The sequence below is a fragment of the Leishmania martiniquensis genome, chromosome 36 (assembly GCF_017916325.1).
Source record: "Leishmania martiniquensis isolate LSCM1 chromosome 36, whole genome shotgun sequence".
In the NCBI taxonomy this organism is placed as follows: domain Eukaryota; phylum Euglenozoa; class Kinetoplastea; order Trypanosomatida; family Trypanosomatidae; genus Leishmania; species Leishmania martiniquensis.
The window spans coordinates 619,890-639,142 of record NC_090171.1 but is presented as its reverse complement, the minus strand read 5'-3'; the positions used below and the strand labels follow the sequence as shown (position 1 = coordinate 639,142).

General features: G+C 61.2%; 4 protein-coding genes across 4 annotated transcripts; all 4 read left to right on the top strand.

Moving 5' to 3' along the window:
* Window positions 1-790: 790 nt before the first annotated feature.
* Window positions 791-4,408, top strand: LSCM1_00161 (uncharacterized protein; the record flags this gene model as incomplete). The annotated part of the gene is made up of 1 exon (XM_067317817.1): window positions 791-4,408. One exon carries the CDS (start codon window positions 791-793, stop codon window positions 4,406-4,408), a length of 3,618 nt encoding a protein of 1,205 aa, XP_067173922.1.
* A 2,531-nt stretch (window positions 4,409-6,939) lies between these two features.
* Window positions 6,940-12,369, top strand: LSCM1_00160 (uncharacterized protein; the record flags this gene model as incomplete). Its single annotated transcript, XM_067317816.1, has 1 exon — window positions 6,940-12,369. The coding sequence occupies one exon, from the start codon at window positions 6,940-6,942 to the stop codon at window positions 12,367-12,369; it is 5,430 nt and encodes a 1,809-aa protein (XP_067173921.1).
* Window positions 12,370-13,781: 1,412 nt separating this feature from the next.
* LSCM1_00159 (uncharacterized protein) lies at window positions 13,782-15,212 on the top strand (the record flags this gene model as incomplete). The annotated part of the gene is made up of 1 exon (XM_067317815.1): window positions 13,782-15,212. The coding sequence occupies one exon, from the start codon at window positions 13,782-13,784 to the stop codon at window positions 15,210-15,212; it is 1,431 nt and encodes a 476-aa protein (XP_067173920.1).
* A 1,082-nt stretch (window positions 15,213-16,294) lies between these two features.
* On the top strand, window positions 16,295-17,764 carry LSCM1_00158 (uncharacterized protein; the record flags this gene model as incomplete). The annotated part of the gene is made up of 1 exon (XM_067317814.1): window positions 16,295-17,764. The coding sequence occupies one exon, from the start codon at window positions 16,295-16,297 to the stop codon at window positions 17,762-17,764; it is 1,470 nt and encodes a 489-aa protein (XP_067173919.1).
* Window positions 17,765-19,253: the final 1,489 nt, after the last annotated feature.

Below are 19,253 nucleotides of genomic sequence, written 5' to 3'. Positions count from 1 at the left end.
CCCTTTCTAGCCCTTTGTTGAACACCACTTCTTGCCGGGTGCGCAGCCATGACGGTGCTAATCTGCTCGGCTGCCTCAACGCCACTTCCCTTTCTCTCCGTCTTTCCGTTCTTGGCTTATCGTCCTCCCTTTTCCCCCTCCTACGCACATACACACACACACGCACAACCTCTGCCAGGCACTCCCACACGCTGACATAGCGTCCCTTATCGTGCCGGCAACTCCGCCATCGCTCTAATCCTACTTGCTCCCCCACCCCCTTCTCTCTGTGTGGTTGCCTTGCAGACAGATACTCTGTTGCAGAGGCGCCGAACACGTGTGAAGAGGGCCTTCGCATTTCACGTGGAGTTGGGTCGCGTGTGGGCGCAGTGCCCCTTTTCTTTTCCTGCTACGTACTGCGCTTTCTGTTGCAGCGCCGTCCTCTGCGTTGGCGGCGAACAATCGGAATTGTGATTCACAGAGAATCGCAGAAACGTATTCACCCCTTACACCCATACAGACACAAAGGAAGAGAGCACTCAGAGATAGAACGCCACTGCATCGCAGCCTCTTCTTTTAACACCCATAGACGGCACCAGCTTCTGCCGCGTGCCAAGCACGGCATACATACGTCGCGGACTGTCAGCCAGCGCAGGAGTGTCTCTACTCTTCAGAGACGCGTTGGGGCCGCCGCATACAGAGGTGTTTTTGTTTTCATTAGTACGCAATAGGGAGGCGGTACGTGACAGACGTTCTCGGTCTCCTTACTCGCGTCGGCATATCATCCTCACGTAAGCTGCACGTCTTGGCGATGCCGGCAAAGAAGCCCGCGCCTGTGAGAGGCAAGACCTCTCCGCGCGCGTCTCCTGGCGGTAAGGAGGCGGTTGCAGTGCCAGAGACCTACGACATAACCTCCCTGCTCGTCGACGACACAGCAGCCACCCCACACCAGAAAAGCTCCCAAGCGCCGCAAAAGGCGTCCAAGAAGAAGTCTTCGCAGGACAGCAGCGGCAGCGCTGCGAATGACGGAGCAGCTGACACAACGCTGCAATCGGCCGTGGGCGAGACAGAGGCCGCCTCCCTTGCGGAGTCGTCGCTGCAGCTCCTCGTGGACGGCAAGAGCGCCGTGTCGAGTGTGACAGAGACGATACTTTCGGTCTACCGCGGCGGGGACAAGGAGCGGGCCCTGTGTACCGTCCTTAACGTGCTGGCTAAGGCGTCGGGTGTCGCTGAAGTGGAGCTGGACGTTCACGCGCTCGTCGACGGTGTGGAGATACGGCCGGTTCTTGAGGAGCTGTATGCGCGGGTGCCGGAGGACTCGGAGGCGTATCTGCTTGTGAACAAGGACGTCAAGTATAGGCGCTTTCGGCGCACCTTTTCGGAGTGGTGCGCGTCTCTGATGCAGGACGGCTTCGCGTCAGACGTTCTGCTAGACGAGACGTATTTACCGGTTCTCTCGCACTGGATCATTGCCATGAGCGAGAGCAAGTCGCGCTCCTTCCGTCACACCGCGACCGTGACACTGCTCGCGTTTGTGCAAGCGCTCTCCAGCGTGGCCGCCGACCTGCAGAGTCAGTTGGCGCTCCTGCGCACAAAAAAGGACATCAGCCTCGTGCAACGGAGGCGCGACAAGGTCGTTGAGTGGCGCGATCACATCTTCTCGCAGGCCATCCATCAGCGACTGCGCGACATTGCACCTGATATCCGTCTTGATGGCTTCCAGGCACTCCGTCGGTGGATGCTGAGCTTCCCGGACGAGTTCATGACGAACAAGTACCTGCGATACCTTGGCATGCCGCTTCACGACAAGCGGCCAGAGCTGCGGGCCGAGGCACTGGACACCATTTTGCAGGTCCTCGCCCGCGTCCCGGATGCCTACAGCCGGCTGCATTTGTTTCTGCAGTACTTCACGAGTCGGTTAGTGGAGTTGAGCAGTGACGTCGACGTTCGGTGCGCAGAGCTCGCGATTCGCGTGGTCGCCATGATGGTGCGCAGCGACTGCGATGCGCCAGAGGGAAGTGAGCTGCTGAGCAACGAGCGAGTGGATCAAGTTCTCTTGACGCTTTTCGACGAGCGCCCGACCATCCGGGCCGCCGCGGGCATCCTGCTAAAGGTGTTTATCCACTGCCGCACCGCAGCGGAGGAAAGTGAGACAGCGCAGTTGACTGTAGCGACCGAGCTATTGTGCTCCTTCGCTGCCACGCTGCGCGTGCAGTACCAGGAGGCTATGCCGGAGAGGTACTTGATTGACGCCATCTGGACTCCAGAGCGGCCACCGCTATTGCTGACCGCGTTTCAGCCCATCCTTGCCGCCGCGCAGTCCGACAAGCCGCTGGACGCCGTCGTGGGTTTGCAGCTGATAGCCTCGCTGCTGCTCAAAGTTCAGGGGCGACTCACACTGGGGCCGCTGCCGAAGGATGACCGCCGCGGCGGCGCGCTTACGGCAAGCAAGAAGATCCCGCCCGCGGCAAAGGAGGAGGCAGAGGTACTGTTGCATCGCCTCAGCGAGGATGCAGCGCACGCTTTGTGCTCCATCCTGGAGGTGCACTGCGGGAGCGAGGATGTCCTGCAAGCCGCAGCAGAAGTGTGCGCCGCGCTTGACCTTTCCACCTTCACCTCACAGCGCCACCAGGCGGCACTGTCAGCCCTTCTGGTTGAGCTTCGGAAGGCGACGCTGAACTCGTCGTGCACCGCCACGGAGATTCGTGAGAGCCTCACCAAGGCGTGGCATCAGCTGGCCTTCGTGGAGCACCCGCTGCGCAGCGAAGCAAACGCGCACCTGCAAGAGCTGCACAATAGCGTTGTAACGCAGTTTTCGCGCGTGGTCAAAGCGGCATCGCGAGGCAGCCATGAAGGCACGCCGACCGACACCTCGGAAGTGCTGCGCGCATGGGCTCGCATGAACCTCGCCTCTGCCCTCGTTTCTATCGGGCCCCAGTGGCCGCTAATCCAAGCGGCGTTGACGGAAATGCAGGCGACACATCCGCCCCCAGACGTGCCGCTGGTGTTGCTGGTGGTGGGAACCGCCGTTCAGTGTCTTCTCTGGCAGGTGAGCGAGTCCGCCGAGGAGGCGAAGTCGGAGATGAAGGCGCACCTGCGGGAGGTGGTCACCGGCGTGCTGCAATATCAGGCTGAGGCGGAGGACGAGGCGCAGGCTACCGGCTCCCCTGGTGCCGCGGCGGGTGACGCCTCTGTACTGCCTCGTGCTGAGGTATTCGTTTACCTTTGCGATATCCTCGCTCTCCCGTCTTGCGAGCTGACGCAAGTGGAGCAGAAGAAACTGATGCGGCTGCTTCGAGGACTGTACGAGCAACTCTCGGCAGAGCTGTGTAGCGCCCAGGACTGCCTCAAGATGCACGTCGTGGAGTACAGAGCCCTCCAGCAGCAACAGCAGCACCCACCCCCAGCTGCCAGCTCGGCGACTTCGGGGCTGGCCGAGTTGGTCGCGGCGCGGCGCACCTGCTCACGCGTGGAGGCGCTTCAGGTTCGACTGGTGACGGGCGTTGCCCGTCTCTTCATCTTCCAGCGGCTGGACGCCGTCCTGGCGGCGCCTTTTTTGTCGCTGTGGACAAGTACACCGTCCAAGGCGGTCTCAGACACGTTCAAAAGCCTCTTTCACACCCTTCGCGATCGCGCCGGAGACGGCGGCTTTACCCTTGAGCGCGACATCCTGCTCGCTGCGTACCATCACTGTGCCGAGGTGGGCGCGACACCGGTTTCTGTGGAGACGCTTTACCAAATGGGCTTGAAGCTCTCCTCGTTGCACTTTGTCGGTACAGACCGGTTTTACTCGTGCTGTCCGTCCATGGCGCGCTTCGGCGCCGACTTTGCCACGTCAACGGACCCGCTCCTTCTGCAAGCCGTCTCGCCTTACGCGGGAAAGCTGCGCCCAGCTGATGCGCTCCACCTGCTGCGAGATGAGCTGAGCAGGAGCAGCGTGTTTACAGAGGCCAAACACGCGTACGTGCGGGCGTTTGTGACAGCTTTGCGAAAAGCCGCTAAGCTGGATGGCACCGCGACTTCCTCGTCGAATGCTGGCAAGAAGCGCCAACGGGCACCGGGCAGCGAGACGGCGCTGGCAGAGGAGGAGGGCATGCTAAATGCGATAACAGAAGGCTTGTCTAAAGGCTCAACCGCCGCCCCTGGTGTTGCTTACGCGTCCGCCCGCCCAGCTGGCCGGGGACAACATATCTCGGTCGCGTCACGCGTCGTGACAGCTGATGGCTGGCGTGTTTGCACTGATGGTGCGAGTCAGGGCGATGCGGAGGATGAGGTGGAGGTCGATGTCAGTCAAGGCCAGCCGGCCGCCGCCGTACGTACTCACCGTTCTATTGTCAGCGTTCCTACCACGCAGGAGACGACGCAGCCATCGTTTGCGGACGCATTGGACAGAGACGAGGTGTTTGTTGCCACGGAGGAGTACGAGTAGGCTCATCCTATCAGAGTCGGTGCGCCGTGGCTCGCCAATGCGCACGCCTGTGTAGATGCCAATGACTGCAAAACATTGAGCGGGTGTAGGGACTCGCGGTGGCCGATGCATCTTGTTTTTTTCTCTCCAGCTCCCTGGAACCCACGGAACGGCGAGTGCTGGAGGGGCAGCGGCGCGGTGGTTTGGGGGGATTCCGGTAATGGCGGTGGCACAGCTGGGCATCCGACTGCAATAGGCAGAGGAAGAATAGTGGGCGATGCGTTGAGTAGCGAGCGACAGGCAGCCGAGTTGCGGACCATCATAGAAAAACAATGCTGTGCTCGATCCCATGGCCAGTTTTTGGTGATCGACGGGCTTTTTATCAGCATTCTGTGACATAGAAGGGAAAGCGCACGTTCGACGTAGGGCACGTGCGTTGACTGGGACGCTTATGCAGGATTCTTCATGGTGTCCTTGTGCGTGCGCATGTGTACTTGGACCACAGGCCACACTTTGGCCGCTGCCTTTCAGTTCAGTTCCTGTTTCCTGTCTCACCTGCATGAGGGGGAAAAAGCGTGACTAAACCCCGTGCACGCTTATGGCTCTCGCGTACGGGAAGAAGGGTGAAGGACGTGCGAAGAAGAGAGTGAAGCGGTACAGAGCGGCGGGAAGAGGATGTGGATCAGGGGGGAACGCTTCAGCAGGCCAGAGTGAGAGGGTGGTCCTGTCCTACCGAGCGCCCTCTTCCTCTCTGCCTTTACGCACTTCACCGCCTGCTCGCTTCGTTGTGTGTATCAGCTCACAGCAGGCGCATGCCCAACACCTGATTGATTTGTTTGTTTCCTCGCTGAGTGCGCAGCGCACTGCACTTTGCTGTCAGGGCTCAGTCGAGGGTGGGAGGGGAAAGCGCCATGTAAGGGCCAAAGACTTGAAGGAGGCAGCGGAAGCATCTCGCAGAAATCGCCACGGTGGGGAACGTACGGTATGCTGCCTCGGCTTCTCGAGGGGTTGTCCAGAAAATGGGTGGCGCAGCGCGTGTGCCTCCAGCCTCGCCAGGGCTGGCTGCCTCGTCAACTACCGGAGGCGATGCACGTTTGCCTCAGCGACCTACGCGTCGCGTGAAGGCGGTGAGTTTCGGCGCGCCAGGCCGCTTCTTCTCCACCATCCTCACCCTGCTATACCCCCAGCTGCGACTCCGTAGTTCACGCGCGCAATGACGCCACTCATCCTCCCCTTCCACTTCTTCAACGCCTGCGTCTCAGCTGTCCGCTTCTCGCTGTTTCACATACCCAAACGGCGTCTTGCACAGTCCTTTTTCTGCCAACGAAGCGCCAGTGCATCAGGCCATCAAACAAACGCTCCTACACACACACACACACAACACATAGCTGCACGACGCGCTGTCGGCGGCTTCGTGCTGTGACGCAAGGTTTGCGATACGAAGGAATGTCGTGAGGGCAGAAGGGCAACAAGAACCGCCACACAGTCACACGCCTTCCCTTTCCCTTGCCGGTTTCCGTGCCTGCGAAGAGTATCTCTGCTCTCTCTCTCGATCCGAACGCGTACTGAGAAGTGCGCAGACACCCACCCGCCCTCGAGTAGCGTTCAATCCTGCGTTCGACCCTTGTGTGTTCAGCGCAGCTCCTTCGACACGTACGCACCGCCACTCTTTGAGGACTTCCCGTGGCAGAGGGCTCGCCTCTCTGTCTCTCTGCCTCTCTGTCTTTCCCCACGCCGTGTCTCTTTATCGCTAGAACTCTTTTTTTTTGGGGGTGGGGGCGCTGTCGTCTTCTTCCCCTATCCTCCTCTTCCCTTTTTGCACTTCTGTCCGCTCTTTAGATCATCCTTGTCCTTTCAAAATAGGCGAAAATTTTCTTTTTTTTACGTGGGCAGAGGTTTGTCGCTCCAGCATCTGACTCGTAGCCCTCGTCTTCTTTCTTTCCCTGTATCTCGCCATTTCGTCCGTGTAGTCATCATCGTCCCCCTCTCTCTCTGTTTCCTTAGATTGTCTTCACTCTTACCTGTTGAAATGCTTTTACACACATACATATATATATAGAGAAAAGGCGCTGCCGTTGGCCGGCATTCACCCTCTCTTCTTTTTTCACTTTCGCCTCTCTTTGTATCTCCTCTCTCTGTTTCTGTCGTGTGCCCCTCTGTGCCGTCCGCCCCTCTGTTACGCTGGCTTCTCCCTTTCGCCTTCCCTCCAGGTGTGTATTTCGCGCAGCTTGGCTTTTTAAAAAAGCTTGTGTGCGTCTGTGTACATCCCCCTTCCGTAATTTTCCGTTTCGTTTGGCATCGCCGTACAGGGCACTTTCCGCTGCGGCAGCAACTGTTTCTCTGTCGGCTTGGGCGATCAGCGGAGGTGTCTCCCCCTCATTTTGTTTTGCCACCTGTCGCTCGCTCGCGCATCGCTTGTGAGGCACGGGGAGTACTCTAACGGGGGCTGCGTGGTCGGTCCATTTCCCCAAAACCGCTCTTCGTCTTTCGACGGTTTCCTGCACTTGCGCTGCGCTGGGCGCTGCTTGTGCTGAATCAGGCTTCACCTAGCAATGCCCGCCAGGGTGCTGCACACACCGCCCCTGCCAACGCCTCCAGCGGTGCCATGGTCGCCGCTCGAGGTCCCAGCTGCTCATCTCGGTGCTCCGCTGGGGCGGCAAACGCTGCGGCTCATGCCAGCAGAGGAAAGTACTCCTGCTCTCGAAAATGTGCCGTTGTCGTCCTCCGGCGCTTCTCGGCGCCGCGCAGTGTCTCCAGCGAAGCACAGCGCTCGCAAGGGGGTGCAGGGGCTCTCAGGCGCAGCCCTTGCGGACGCCAGTCTGCAGATGAGCCCAGGGGCAGCAGTCAACAGTAGCGCACACGGCTCCCCTCTGCTGTGCAGCTCTGCTGGGCTCGGTGAGTCGATCCAGGTGCCTCCGCCCTCTGCGTTCGAGGATCCGGACGCGTGGCTGCGCGAGTATGCGATTCTTCAGACAAAGCTGAAGCGGCCCGCAGATTCGGTGCATGTATACCATGACTACGCGGCCTCCCTCAACTCACGGGCCACAATGCGTCATGCGTGCGTGGTGCGCCCCCTCCCCGACCTGGAGAAGGTTCAGGAGGGGCTCCGTCAGCGTTTCCAAGCGCGCACGCCGGCGATCTCGTACGACGTGTGCGAGCGGCAGTGCGTTACGGGCAACTCTTCAGCCGCCGAGTGGGACGACGACACCGTTTCCGCGGAGGGCACCCTGGAGGTAACTCGCGGCTTGCGTGGTGCGCATCGAGAGCAGCGCAACGATGTGTTTTCACCATCAGCTACGGTATGGTGCGTCAGCGGCTCCATCTACGAGAACGAGGTCGTCGTCTGCAACGCTGTGACGGGGCAGCGCCTATTCCGCATTCTCGATCCCAAAATGAGGGTGGCTGTCACGGCCATGCAGCACGCGCCGCTTCGTGGGTTCATGGAGGCGCACCAGCTGCACGTCCTTCCCGTGCGAGTGCCACAAGACGTGCTGCGGCTGAAGGGATCCCAGCTTGTGTTCACGGACTACGTGTGGTGCGGCCTGCAGGATGGCACTGTGCGGCTTTTCCCTGCGAATCACCACTATATCCGTGCTTGCGGGGCGTCGTCATCGTTTTTCAAAGCGCCCTCTGCTGCCATCGTCTACGAACTACCGCGATACCAGGGCGGCTCCGTTGTATCGATTGTTAGCAGCCCATGCCACGACGCCGGGTGCGCGTTCGATGACTCGCCCACGTGGGGCCTGCCAAACAGGGTGAGCGATGCCGTTCGGTGCATGACGGCGGCCTCCACCACCGATGCCGATAGTACAACATCCCCGGAGCGAGCAGACGGCGGCCCTCTAGATCCAGGCTCCCGTCAGCACCTCTCGCTGGTGTGCACGGCCGCGACTGACGGCAGCGTTGTCATCTGGGACGTACGGCATGTCTACGAGGCTATGGCAAGGACGCAGCAGCGGCGGCATGAGCTCAAAGAAGAAGCCCAAAGCGGCGGCGCATCGATTTTGCGCCTCGCCGCTTTGGGGTGTGTGTCTGTCGACGGTACCGCTGTCTCCGGCGCGCCCTCCTGCTGCGATGTCGCATCCGCGTTGTCCGGTGCGACGGGAATGTCCAGTGATGTCATCACGTTCGACTGCACTTCTCCTGTGCCTGGGCTGCAGCGCATGCAGGTGCGGTCGACCTGCACGCTACTCCAGGTGAAGCCGCTGGCAAAGCTGGTCGGCGGTTTTGCCGGTCTCACTGCTCTCCGGTGGGTATCTTCGCTCGTCGTTGCGGGCGGCTGCGATGCGCCAGCGATCCGTGATGTGCGGATGGCAACCCGAGATTCACGCACGGCGCCACGTGCAGTCGAGGGACTGCCGCGTATCGAGCTCACCCAGACGGAGACCCGCTTCGACAAGCGCGAGACACAGCGCATCGACTTGGAACTGACAGAGGAGGAGATGCAAGGGGTCGAGCGTGAGCTGGAGCATATGATGCCACCTCTGACCACCGAACCGGCGCAGTCGCTGCGTGTGAATCTGCTGGTGGCGGCGGACTGCATGGGCACCGTGCACGTATGGAACCTTGACGAGGAGCTGCATCGTCACAGCGAGACAAAGGAGAGGTCGCGGGGATGGCCAGCCAGCTTTGGTGCAGGTTACTACTCTAGTCTGCGATCCATATCGTCTCGCAGTGACGGGTGCTCGGGAGCGAGCGGCGGAAGCGACGCGACTCGACCAACGCCACCGACATCCTCTCGAGGCGCGCCGCGCGCCTCGGAGTCCAAGGGGCGCAGCGGGGCTCGCAAGACGAAGCACGACCCCAAAAGCCGCCGTGCGTGCCGGGGTCTCGGCCTTGCCGAGGCACGCGAAAATCGCGCCCGCCTTTCCGAGCTTCCCTCCAATAGCGCCGCCCCGGGGCCTAGGAGTGATGGCGAGGCTGCAACGATACGCAAGAGCCTCCAGCGGCTCTCCATCGGTCGCCGTTGCACCGAGGAGCGCGAACCGTCGCAGGCAGCACAGTACCGGTCGCACCAGACCGCTGCCGAGCGGGAAAGCGGTCGGCCGAGCAACGGCCAAGGCCCGGGTCCAGTCTCACCCTCTGCACCCAAGTCCATGGCGGCGCCTTCGTCACCGGCCCGCCAACACGCCCTGCCGCCCCACCGTGAACCACCCCTGAAGAACGGCGTCCCTGTGCCCGGCCCTACGAAGCGAAAGAAGGTGAAGAAGGCGAGGGACTCGCTTCAAGAGACGCCCGTGCCTAGGTTGCGCTCTCCTTTGCCGAGTACCTCACCATCGCGCTGCCCAACTCAGCAGCATGCCAGTGCACGCTCCCGCGCAAGCAAGCAGCGCAGTACGTCGGTCGCGCCAAAGAATGGGTGTGACGCGATGGACGCCAGGCAGGACGCGATGATGCCCGCACAGGCAGCCAAGTGCCGCATCCAAGTTGGACAAGGTTCGGCAGCGGCCATCTCAGATGTTGTGGTCGACTTGCCGCCTCACATTCGAACAACGCTACGCCGCGTCCCTACGCCGTCTCTCCTTGTGGCATCGTGGCAGCACCGTCCCACGGAAGAGGAGATGGATGCACGGGTCCTGGAGAACCAGTTTGAGGAACTGACCGAGGACAAGGCGCTGTTTTTCGCCTTCCAGCGGCTCGAGATGTACGTCGCCGTCGACGGCGCCATGTCAGCGGTGCGTTGTGTGCCGCACTGGCTGCTGCCGGACGAGGACGGGAGGGAGCTGTTTCGGCAGCGGAACGCCGATGGCAGCGGGGAAGGGGACGTGAGGCCGGCGGTGGAGGAGCCGATACGAACGGTGGCACAAGAATGGATGGCGGGGGCGGGGATGCCGAATCACGTGAGCATGGGCGCCTTCGACCTGCGGCTCTGCAAGCGCCTTCTTGACGTCCATGTGCAGCCCATCACGCAACTCTTCTTAGACCCGTGTCAAGGCCTGCTGTGGGTGGCACGCGAGGACGGGTTCACGTCTATCTTCGCGACACGCGATAAAGCCGTCGTCTCGCACATGGCGCACCCCTCTGCAGACGGCCTTCTAGCCCCTACGCCAGCACAGGACTCGGCTAAGCAGCAGGCATTGGCACTCACTCGCAGCCGCCTCATGGACACAAGGGCGCCAAACAGCTTGGGGTTCGAGTCCCACAAAGAGTGCCGTGGGCTCCCTCCAAATCACCTTACACAAGTCCTCCCTGTCGCCACTCGACCGCAGCGCTCTCTGCTGCTATACTGTCGCGCCTTCAGTGGCGGCCACGAGGCCACGTCTGATGCTCTCACAACGGCAACCGTCGCGTTGTCACCGTGCCGCTCATGTCGGCGCACCTTGTCGCTTGTAGAGCCGGTGACAGCCCGCGATGCTATGAAGCCAGCGCCGCTGAAACTGCAGCTTTCATTGAGTTGCAGTGGTGACACTGAGGCGAGCAACAGTGGAGCGTCGAGCGCACTCCGAGCGTGCGGGCTCGCGGCCGTCGCTTGTGTGGACGGCCGATCCGACATGAAGCATCTGGCCAAGTCACGAGAGGCGCAGCAGTGGCGCTGGCTGCGGTATCTGCAGCTTTGCCAAGCGGAGTCCGCTGCCGTCTGCCAAATGCAGCGCCGGCGCTACTACGCTCTGTGCCAGAGCATCGGCTGGAACGTGGCGCACGTCATTCAGGAGCTGGGGCAGTACGCCACTCAACGCCGCCTGCGCACATACTTTCACCTGTGGAGGGATCATCTGGCTCTGTTTCACCATACGCACCTCATGCGGCGACAGCGCGCAGCGCGACGCGAGCGGGAGCGTGTCTTAGCCGGTCGGTTGGGGGACGCACGCGTGGCGCAGTTGCGTGGTGCGTACTACTTGCGGTGGCGGCGCCTTCTTGCCATGGGCCAGTGCCGCCGTCAGGAGGGGGCGATTGCTCGTTTTGCGCGGGCCGCAGTGGTGGCGGCGCAGAGTGCTTGCACGCGTCGCTGTGACCGCTACGACCGCGGCCCACTTCCGACCGCATCGATGATGGAGCATTTCCATCGCTGCTCAGCGATGCGGATGCACTGGAGGGCGTGGCGGACGTGGGTGGCCGCGCAACGACTGCAACCACATCCCTTAAAGAGCGTGAATGCAATGCAGCAGTATCCGCCGCCCCTCTCGCGTACTCGATCTCTCACGTCATCAGTACCCGCCATGCTGACACCACCTCGCCGTGTTCTCTCAGGGTATCGTAGCGGCGGTGCGGACCTTGGAGAGGTTGGTATGACCAAGCCACACCGCCCAATGCACAGCCTTGGCGCGGACTTGTCTACGACGTCACCGTTGTCGCCACTGGGAAGCACTGTCAAGACAGGTAGTGCGGGCGGCGAGGCTGTGGCTCCCGACTCCTCCCGCGCGCACGGTGCCGCTGACGCTGTGCCGGCCGCACCCCTGCCCCCGCCGGCGCTGGAGCTGCTTCTTGCTGAGCTACTGCGGGCCCGCGTCTTTATTTTCCATTTCAGCGATGCGCGCAGCTCGACCACGAGTGTGCTGGACGAGTCGTGGAGTGCCATTCTCGAAAACGCAGAGTCTGGGGCTGAAAGCGACGACGAGGACGATCGCCGGTTCAGCGTGTTTTGTTATGCGCTGCTGCCGCTGCTTCAGGGCCTCATTTCCACCGCCGACGATGTGCTGCCGAACCTGTTTAACGGGTCGGTTGCAGAGGAAGTGATGTCCATGCTGGTGGGCATTGCTCTGGCAATGGATTACGTGACAGCGAACGCCGAGGACACATGGTGGACGCTGCGCGAGGCGGCGATGCTGACGAGACACTCGACCGCCATGGAGGGCGCCGAGCCGTTGCGCAGCACCTTTGACGCATCACTTCTGGTGCTGCGCTCGTATGCGATGCGCGCCTTCGCGTCAGATCCAGAGGCTGCTGAGGTCTTGCGCGGGCTGGCGAAGGGTAAGAAAGTCCTGGCGCAGTTCCTCGACTTCGCCATGGAGCGGGCGGTGGCGCGAAGGCTGGAGGACTTCTAGACGGCATCGCCTCGCGCGGCGAAAGAAGCGTCCGCAGGAAGAAGCAATGGTGCCGCTCTAAGGTATGCTGTTAGTCGTCATCCCCATACCGCTCGCCGTTCTTCCGTGCATCTGCAACTCGTAGCGCGCGATGATGAGCGGATTCGCTCGCAGATTCTCGTGCAAGGTGGGACACTGCTCCTCGTGGGCAAGGGCTTCCTCGGCGGTTTTTCTGGCGTGTGAAGCGGCGGCGCCTGCAGCGGAAGTGACATGTGTACGTTGACGGCTGCTCCAATGAGTTGCCTCCTCGTGATACAGTATACTCCGCCTTCTGAAAGGAAGTAGCGCGCTTATCAGCTGGCACGCCGAGACGAGTGCGCCCCGAGAGGGGACACCATTCTTCTTGTGCGTGTCGGGCGGCGAGGGGTAATCGTCTCGGCTTTAGATCTGCATGAACGATAAACGTATCAGAGAGCACTTAAAAAAATCAGAACACGAGGTAAAGCACATCCTTTCCTGCAAGAGGAGCGCACGACGTGCGTGGGTGCACTCATGGCTGCATCCAGCGTTACCGACACGAGAGCGCATGCGACCCTTTTGGGGTGTGCGAAAGCGCCTCGCGTGAGAAGGAGGGGGAAATATCAGGTATACCTGTCGCCGTCTCCTTTTCTGTGCGCCTGTCGGCATGTACAGGGCAAAGCGGCAGCCGACATATTCCGAGCACATATCGGTGTTGTACGGCGGTGGCCTCGGTGGGACAGAGGCGCGCTTCGGCACTAGCGCGACTGCCGAAGCGCGCAATATCAGCTGCGGCGCTGTTACGTCTTTTCTGCTCTTTTACACTCTTCACGCTCTCCTTTGCTTCGCTTCTCCCATCGGCTCCCGGCATCCACCCCCCATCCCCACTCTTCCCTTCTCCACGCCACAGCTTCGGTGCAGAAAGTGTGTCATGGGGCGCGATTCCGAAAAGAGAAAGCTATAACGCTTAGATTTTTGTAGATACAGCACGCACGGCGTAGCCCGCCACCCCACCCTGCACAGGCGCACAACACACTACCGCCTCCCGAAGAGGTGCGTCCAGGTCACTCGGCTAGGCTCAGCGAGCCCGCCCATCTATAGGTCGATCGCATTGGGCACTTCCGTGATTAGGCACCTTCCGCGAAACGTTTTCGAAGTCACGCAGCTACACTGTACACACCTCCCTGATTCTCCTGCCCCCTTGTTGGAGAAGATCTCCGCGCGCCATCTTGGGTTTCCTTTCACCCGCTTTCCCTTGCTTCCTGCACATTTTCTTGATTAGATCCTCTGCTCTCCGCTACGCCCTTGTAGCGGACGTCACTGTGTACAGACTGCGCCGCCCCCAAAGCGCTCAGCCTTCAGCGGAAAACCAAACCTCTTGTTCCACCTCTCCTTCTTCGGTGCACCACCAAGAAATGAGCGCAGCGCAGTCGACTGTGGAGAGCGGTGCGAGCAGCCTGCAACGGTCCGGCCTCAGCATCACCGTTGGTGACACAAAGTCGATCGTGCTAGCATTGCAAGCACTCCAGAGCAAGATTCGCTCTCTCGAGCAAGACCGAGACTTTCATCAAGATCAGTATGAGGTGGCACTGCAGGCCCACGAGCGTTACAAGCTGGATATGGAGCGCCAGATGGAGCAGGAGCGTGCGGCACACCGAAAGAGGGAGGCGGAGCTGCTCGAGCTGCTGCGCAAGGCGCGCCAGGAGCGAGCGCAGTTAGAGGATACGCTCAGCAGCAACAAGCACGACCTCGGCGGCTTTCGGCGTGAGCTCGAGAAAATGATCGCCTCCGAAAAAGAGCTCGCGAGCCAGCGAGAGGCAAAGATAGGTGCAGAGGTGGCGAAGCTGCGTGCTGAAATCAAGGAGGAGCAGATGCACCGAGCTGCTCTCTTGGTGACAGTGGACAAGCTGAAGGTGGAGCGTGAAGCAGCTTTGAGCGCCAATGAGCAGCTTCGCGTCGCCATGGATGATCTGCTCACTCGCTACGAGAAGCTGCAGCGACACCGTCTGGCGCCTCAAGCAGCTCTGCGGCGGTTTTCTAGCAGCGGGGTCGTAAGTGCGACGCAGTCACGGGCCGTGCCAGCTTCCTCTGGGTGTTTACGGCGGAGCGTTAGCAACCGTATCCGCTCTCCCGGGTATACACTGCCGCGCGAGGTGCAGCGGCACGCCTTGCCTGCGCGCACGTCTACGGCGCCCCCTGCACTGCATCACAACTACGAAGACCCCACGTGCAACTCGATTCTCCGTGATGTGCGCGTGACTCCTGATGAAGCCCCCCCATGCGCCTACCCGTCGGTGAACTCATCCATGCACCAGCCGCAGCAGGACATTGCGGAGTCCACCGGGAAGGCAAGCACGGCCCGCAGCGGGAAAGGCCAGCGCATGTGCACGGCAGTGACGCCATCTCAACGTGGCAAGCCGTCACCTGCTCGTCGGCCTCCGGGGAAGGGCGTCGTTGGCCCCTCATCGCTCCGCACGACGGCGATAGACGAGGTAGAGGCGCAACTCCGACAGGAGCTCGAGGCGCTGCAGCATCGCTACGATGAAACTATCGAGCGCGGCGCGTCCGAGGAGGTGCCACGTGAGGTTCTCACAGCTGCGCTGCAGCGTATTTCTGCCCTTGTCGAGCAAAAGAAGGAGCAACTGAAGTTGCTGAAGGAGGCGCGCATGGAGCTGGACGGGGCCGTGCTGCTCAGTGCGTCTAGAAGCCATAATGCAACGGGGATTCTGAACGGAGGCGCTAGTGGCGCATCGCCGACACCGTTGATGCACGACAAGCACACTCGCCGCACCCTGCTCGTAAATGAGCTTCGCTCTCTCCTAGCCGAGGCCGCAGAAGGGAGTTGAACGCAGCGCGTCTGGATGGCGGAACTCTCGGGGAGCTGCAGAGGTACGACTACGTTTACCATCCGCTCACACTGCTGTATCGCATTGCTAGGCGCAGGGCAGTGCGGTGGTGCTGCTGTCAGCTTCGCGGTGGCAGACGGAGCATCGCCTTGCGTTTCCCGACACGGCTGTCTCCGCCGTTTCTCCTTCAATCTGCTGCTGACGCAGAGGCTTCGCGTAACCTCTGCATGTGAGCCCACTGCGTCGCTGCGCGGCGAGATGCGTCACCAACTCCTTGCCGTTTCGTTATCTCTTCCACACTGTTTTGAAGAGAGAGAATGCCGTCTCTCTCTCTGTGTGCCTGCCTTCCTCACGTCGCCCTTTCATTGCTTGCTTTGACCCTTCTCATCCCTATGCGACAATAACTTTTGCCCCACCTCATGATCGGACGCGATATACACATGGAGAACTTTGCCCAGCGCGCATCGCGCACGGCTGACGTGACTGCACGGCAACGGCTCCCCCCTTTTCTGTTCGTTTCACAAGTGCCCCCTTCGCTCCTCGATGATAGTAGCGTGATGTGGTCTTCTTTGCAGAGTTTTTTTTATCTCGTAGACATCGGCACATCAGAGGGCTGTGCACCGAACCTTTCTGCCGCAAGCGACACCTCAGGAATTTTGTTCGTGCAGACTGTGAAGGAGGGGGGGCCGTGCGCTGCATGACCTCGTCGAAATACGCGTGTAAGAGGCGTGTCCCTCTTTTTCCCTCTCCTCTGCATCTCCCTCCTGATGAAGGCCCGCCGTAGAGGTCAGGTGCAGCGCCACTCTTCACCTCTCTCACCCCTCCTTCGCCATACACCTACACACTGTTTTCACCCTTGACCACTCTCCCCCGCATCGCCGCCACCACAGCCCTGTCCGTACGTTGCCTTTGGCCCTCCCCCTCCCCGAACGTGCGCATCACCCGACACCCGCGATTCAGGAAGGCGGAGCGACAAAAGGCCGAAACGTGAGTATCAGCTCGAGAGCAGTTGCACGCCATTGGTCTGCTTTGCAGACGCTCCAGCGCGCTCGTGCACTTCTGTCAACGGGAGGACAAAGGCGATGCAAGATTCTGCGAGAACTGTGCCGCCCTCGGAGGGCGAAGGCGTGGCCGTGCCCACTCCCTCCGCGCGGCCGGCAGAGATGCACGATCTCACCCCCGAGGAGTTGCAGAGCTCTCTCTCCGACATTGGCCACAATCCTTATGGGGAGCTGGTGTACACGAGAAGCCACCTCGCGTCGAAGCATCTCTGTGCGCTACCGGGGCTTCAGCGCTACGTTTACCTGCAAAGGCTCTGCGTCGATGACAATGGGCTCAGTGAGCTGGACGCGGTGCGCTACATGCCTCAACTGGTGCATCTTCACGCTCGCCACAACCGCCTCTCCTCGGGGGTGTTCACGTCCCTCGCTGAGGCAGCCGCCGGCAGTCTGGAGCAGCTTTACCTGGACGGCAACTGCATCACTTCGCTTGACGGGTTGGAAAAGCTGCCGTTCCTGCTCGACTTGCGGTGCGGTGGTAACCAGGTGCGGCACCTACCGGCCCGCTGCCTGGCAGCCGCTCAGCGGCTCATGTCCTTGTCCCTAAGCGACAACGCGCTCGAAGCCATTGACACCGACGCCTTCGCGGCGGCGCCACTGCTCCGCACGCTCGATCTGAGTGACAACTTCCTATCGAGCACAGATTTTCTCAGCTCTGTCACTCCCCAGATAGAAAAAGTGAACCTCTCGGGCAACCGGGTCTGCCACTTGAGTGCCGCCGTGGAGCAGTTGTCTTGCTTAACAGTGCTCGACGTGGGACGCAACGAGTTGTCCGGGTTGAAGGAGTTGCGGGTACTGCGTGGCCTCCAGGCATTGCGCGCCTTGGTATTTGAGGGGAATACTGCACTGGAGTGCTTCTCGTATGACGTAGCGGAAGGTGGCGGAAGGCTGAGTGCCCCCCTGTCGACCGCGGCCCACGGAAGCGAGTACCACCAAGAAGTAGTCATGAGTGATGATGGGGAAGAAAGCGGGGCGCTTTTGTCCACCGGTGGCGGAGCCGTTGAGGCCGCTGCCGCGACGAGCACCGCGGCCGTCACCACTGACGCTGCGATAGAAGGCAACAAGGGTCCCAACCAGAGCAGTATCCTTTGCCCCAGCTCAATCGCCACCAGTGAACTAGACAGAAACGAGGCCGGCGTAGCGAGCATCAGCCGCAGGTGCGCCAATTCGATACCGGGGTGGAAGTCCTCGGGCTCATTAGCGACACGAGCCGCAATACCAACTACAGCCGACTACGTGGGCCTCGCTGCTCCGGAGACGCACGGCTTCGTTCGCTCAGTGGGAAGCGTGAGGCGCGATGCGGCGTTGGATGTCCGCGTGCACCACCAGAAAGAGGTTCTAGCGCTCCCGCAGCGAGAGCAGGTGCATTTGTGGACGCTCTCGGTTCTACCCCAGCTTACGGAGATGAACGGCCGCGCCATCGGACCAGATGAGGTGGCGAAGGCAGCGTTCCTCTTTCGCGCCGATGTCCTGACACACAAACAAGAAGCGTGAGGGTCTAGGGGATGGCAGCCACTCTCCTTTGGCGTAGAAAGGAATGTACATTTCTGCAGAGATTGTTGGGTGCGGTGACGTCGCTGTGTTGTTTGATTTTTACGAGAGAGGCGAAAGTGCCTGTCTGCAGTACACGGATCACTGTGCAGCTCTGCTCCACGGCAGCGCCAACGACTCGTCGACGGCCCACGTGTCTCGCGGTATTCTTTTCTTCCTCTGGAATTCCTTCTGCTTTCCCCTGCAGGTGGTCCCAGCAGCGCAGACTGCACACCACGCGCACCTTCACACGAATACGCATGTATAAGAAGCTACTTCTTATTCTTTTTTTTCGACTCGTTTCGATTGCCTGTGCGCAGGCAGAGACCCGACACAGACGGCCTATCAGAAAGGCACCGCTTCCGACGGAGTCTTCCCTCCTTCCCCCTCTGTTCCCCGATTTTGCCCTGTGGCACGACGTATTTTGTCGCCGTTAGCGGAAGCGGCTGCTTCCATACGTATGCGAAAGTGGCAGGCCAACTTTTCTCCTCCCCGTACGCTTCATCCACCGACCAGCACGAGCCACCAGTCTCCCTTACGCCGTCTTTGTCCACCCTCCCTTTTTTCTCCTGTTTACTGGGTCGCACACCTTTCCGTGGCTCTTCTCTTCCTTCCCTTGCCGCCTGCTTCAGCGGACGGTAGTATACGGCGTCTAGTGGTGGCGATCTTGCTAGGGAAACTTCCACACGCAATCGTGCAGGTCGCCCTCTCCGTGCCGCTTTGGAGAAGCGGGTGCCGACCGGACGAGCTTGGGCTCTTCCTCTGTGCACGCATATCGACACAATGGCTACGCTTCTAACCGCTCGGTAGGACGGACTTCGATGGCTTACCGCCAGCTGTCCCACACCGAAGTAACAGGACTGCTTGAACTTCTGCGGCACGACATGAGAGCATCCTTGCCGAGTTCTGCCCATTCACCTACCCGCCCGCTGCATACCGGCAGCGGCCAGATGAAGTAGGGATGGTGTGCCGCCGCCGACGCCGCTTGCATTGTGGTGTCTGGCAGGGCGCGGGGCCGGATGTGCTGTGCCTGACGCGAGGCACTCGCGAGATGGGACGCACACCTCGCTTCCCTCGGCGATCTGATTGCGTGCATGGCACTCGCGCGGTGTTGGCGCCCCCCCTTCCCCCCCTCTCCCCTGTCGGGTGCCTCTCGCGGCACCCCGTACGTGGCGCCGGGGCGGCCTTCTCCCTGTGCACATCCGCGGCGCGGCGATGCCACCGCCCCCTACCGTGTGCATGTCGCGCGCGGCCGCGTGCGCGGTGGTGGTGGGGGGCCGCGGACGCGACGCTTGCGGACCAGGGCATGCGGTGCACCCGTGCCCGTCTGGCGTCGCTGGCGCCGGGTCGTGCGCGAGGAGGAGACGGGGACGGGCGGGAGGCGCCGGCACGACACGCGGTCCGGCGCAGCGGCAGGGACGGCTCGTCGTCCTCGCACAAGACTAAGCCGCGG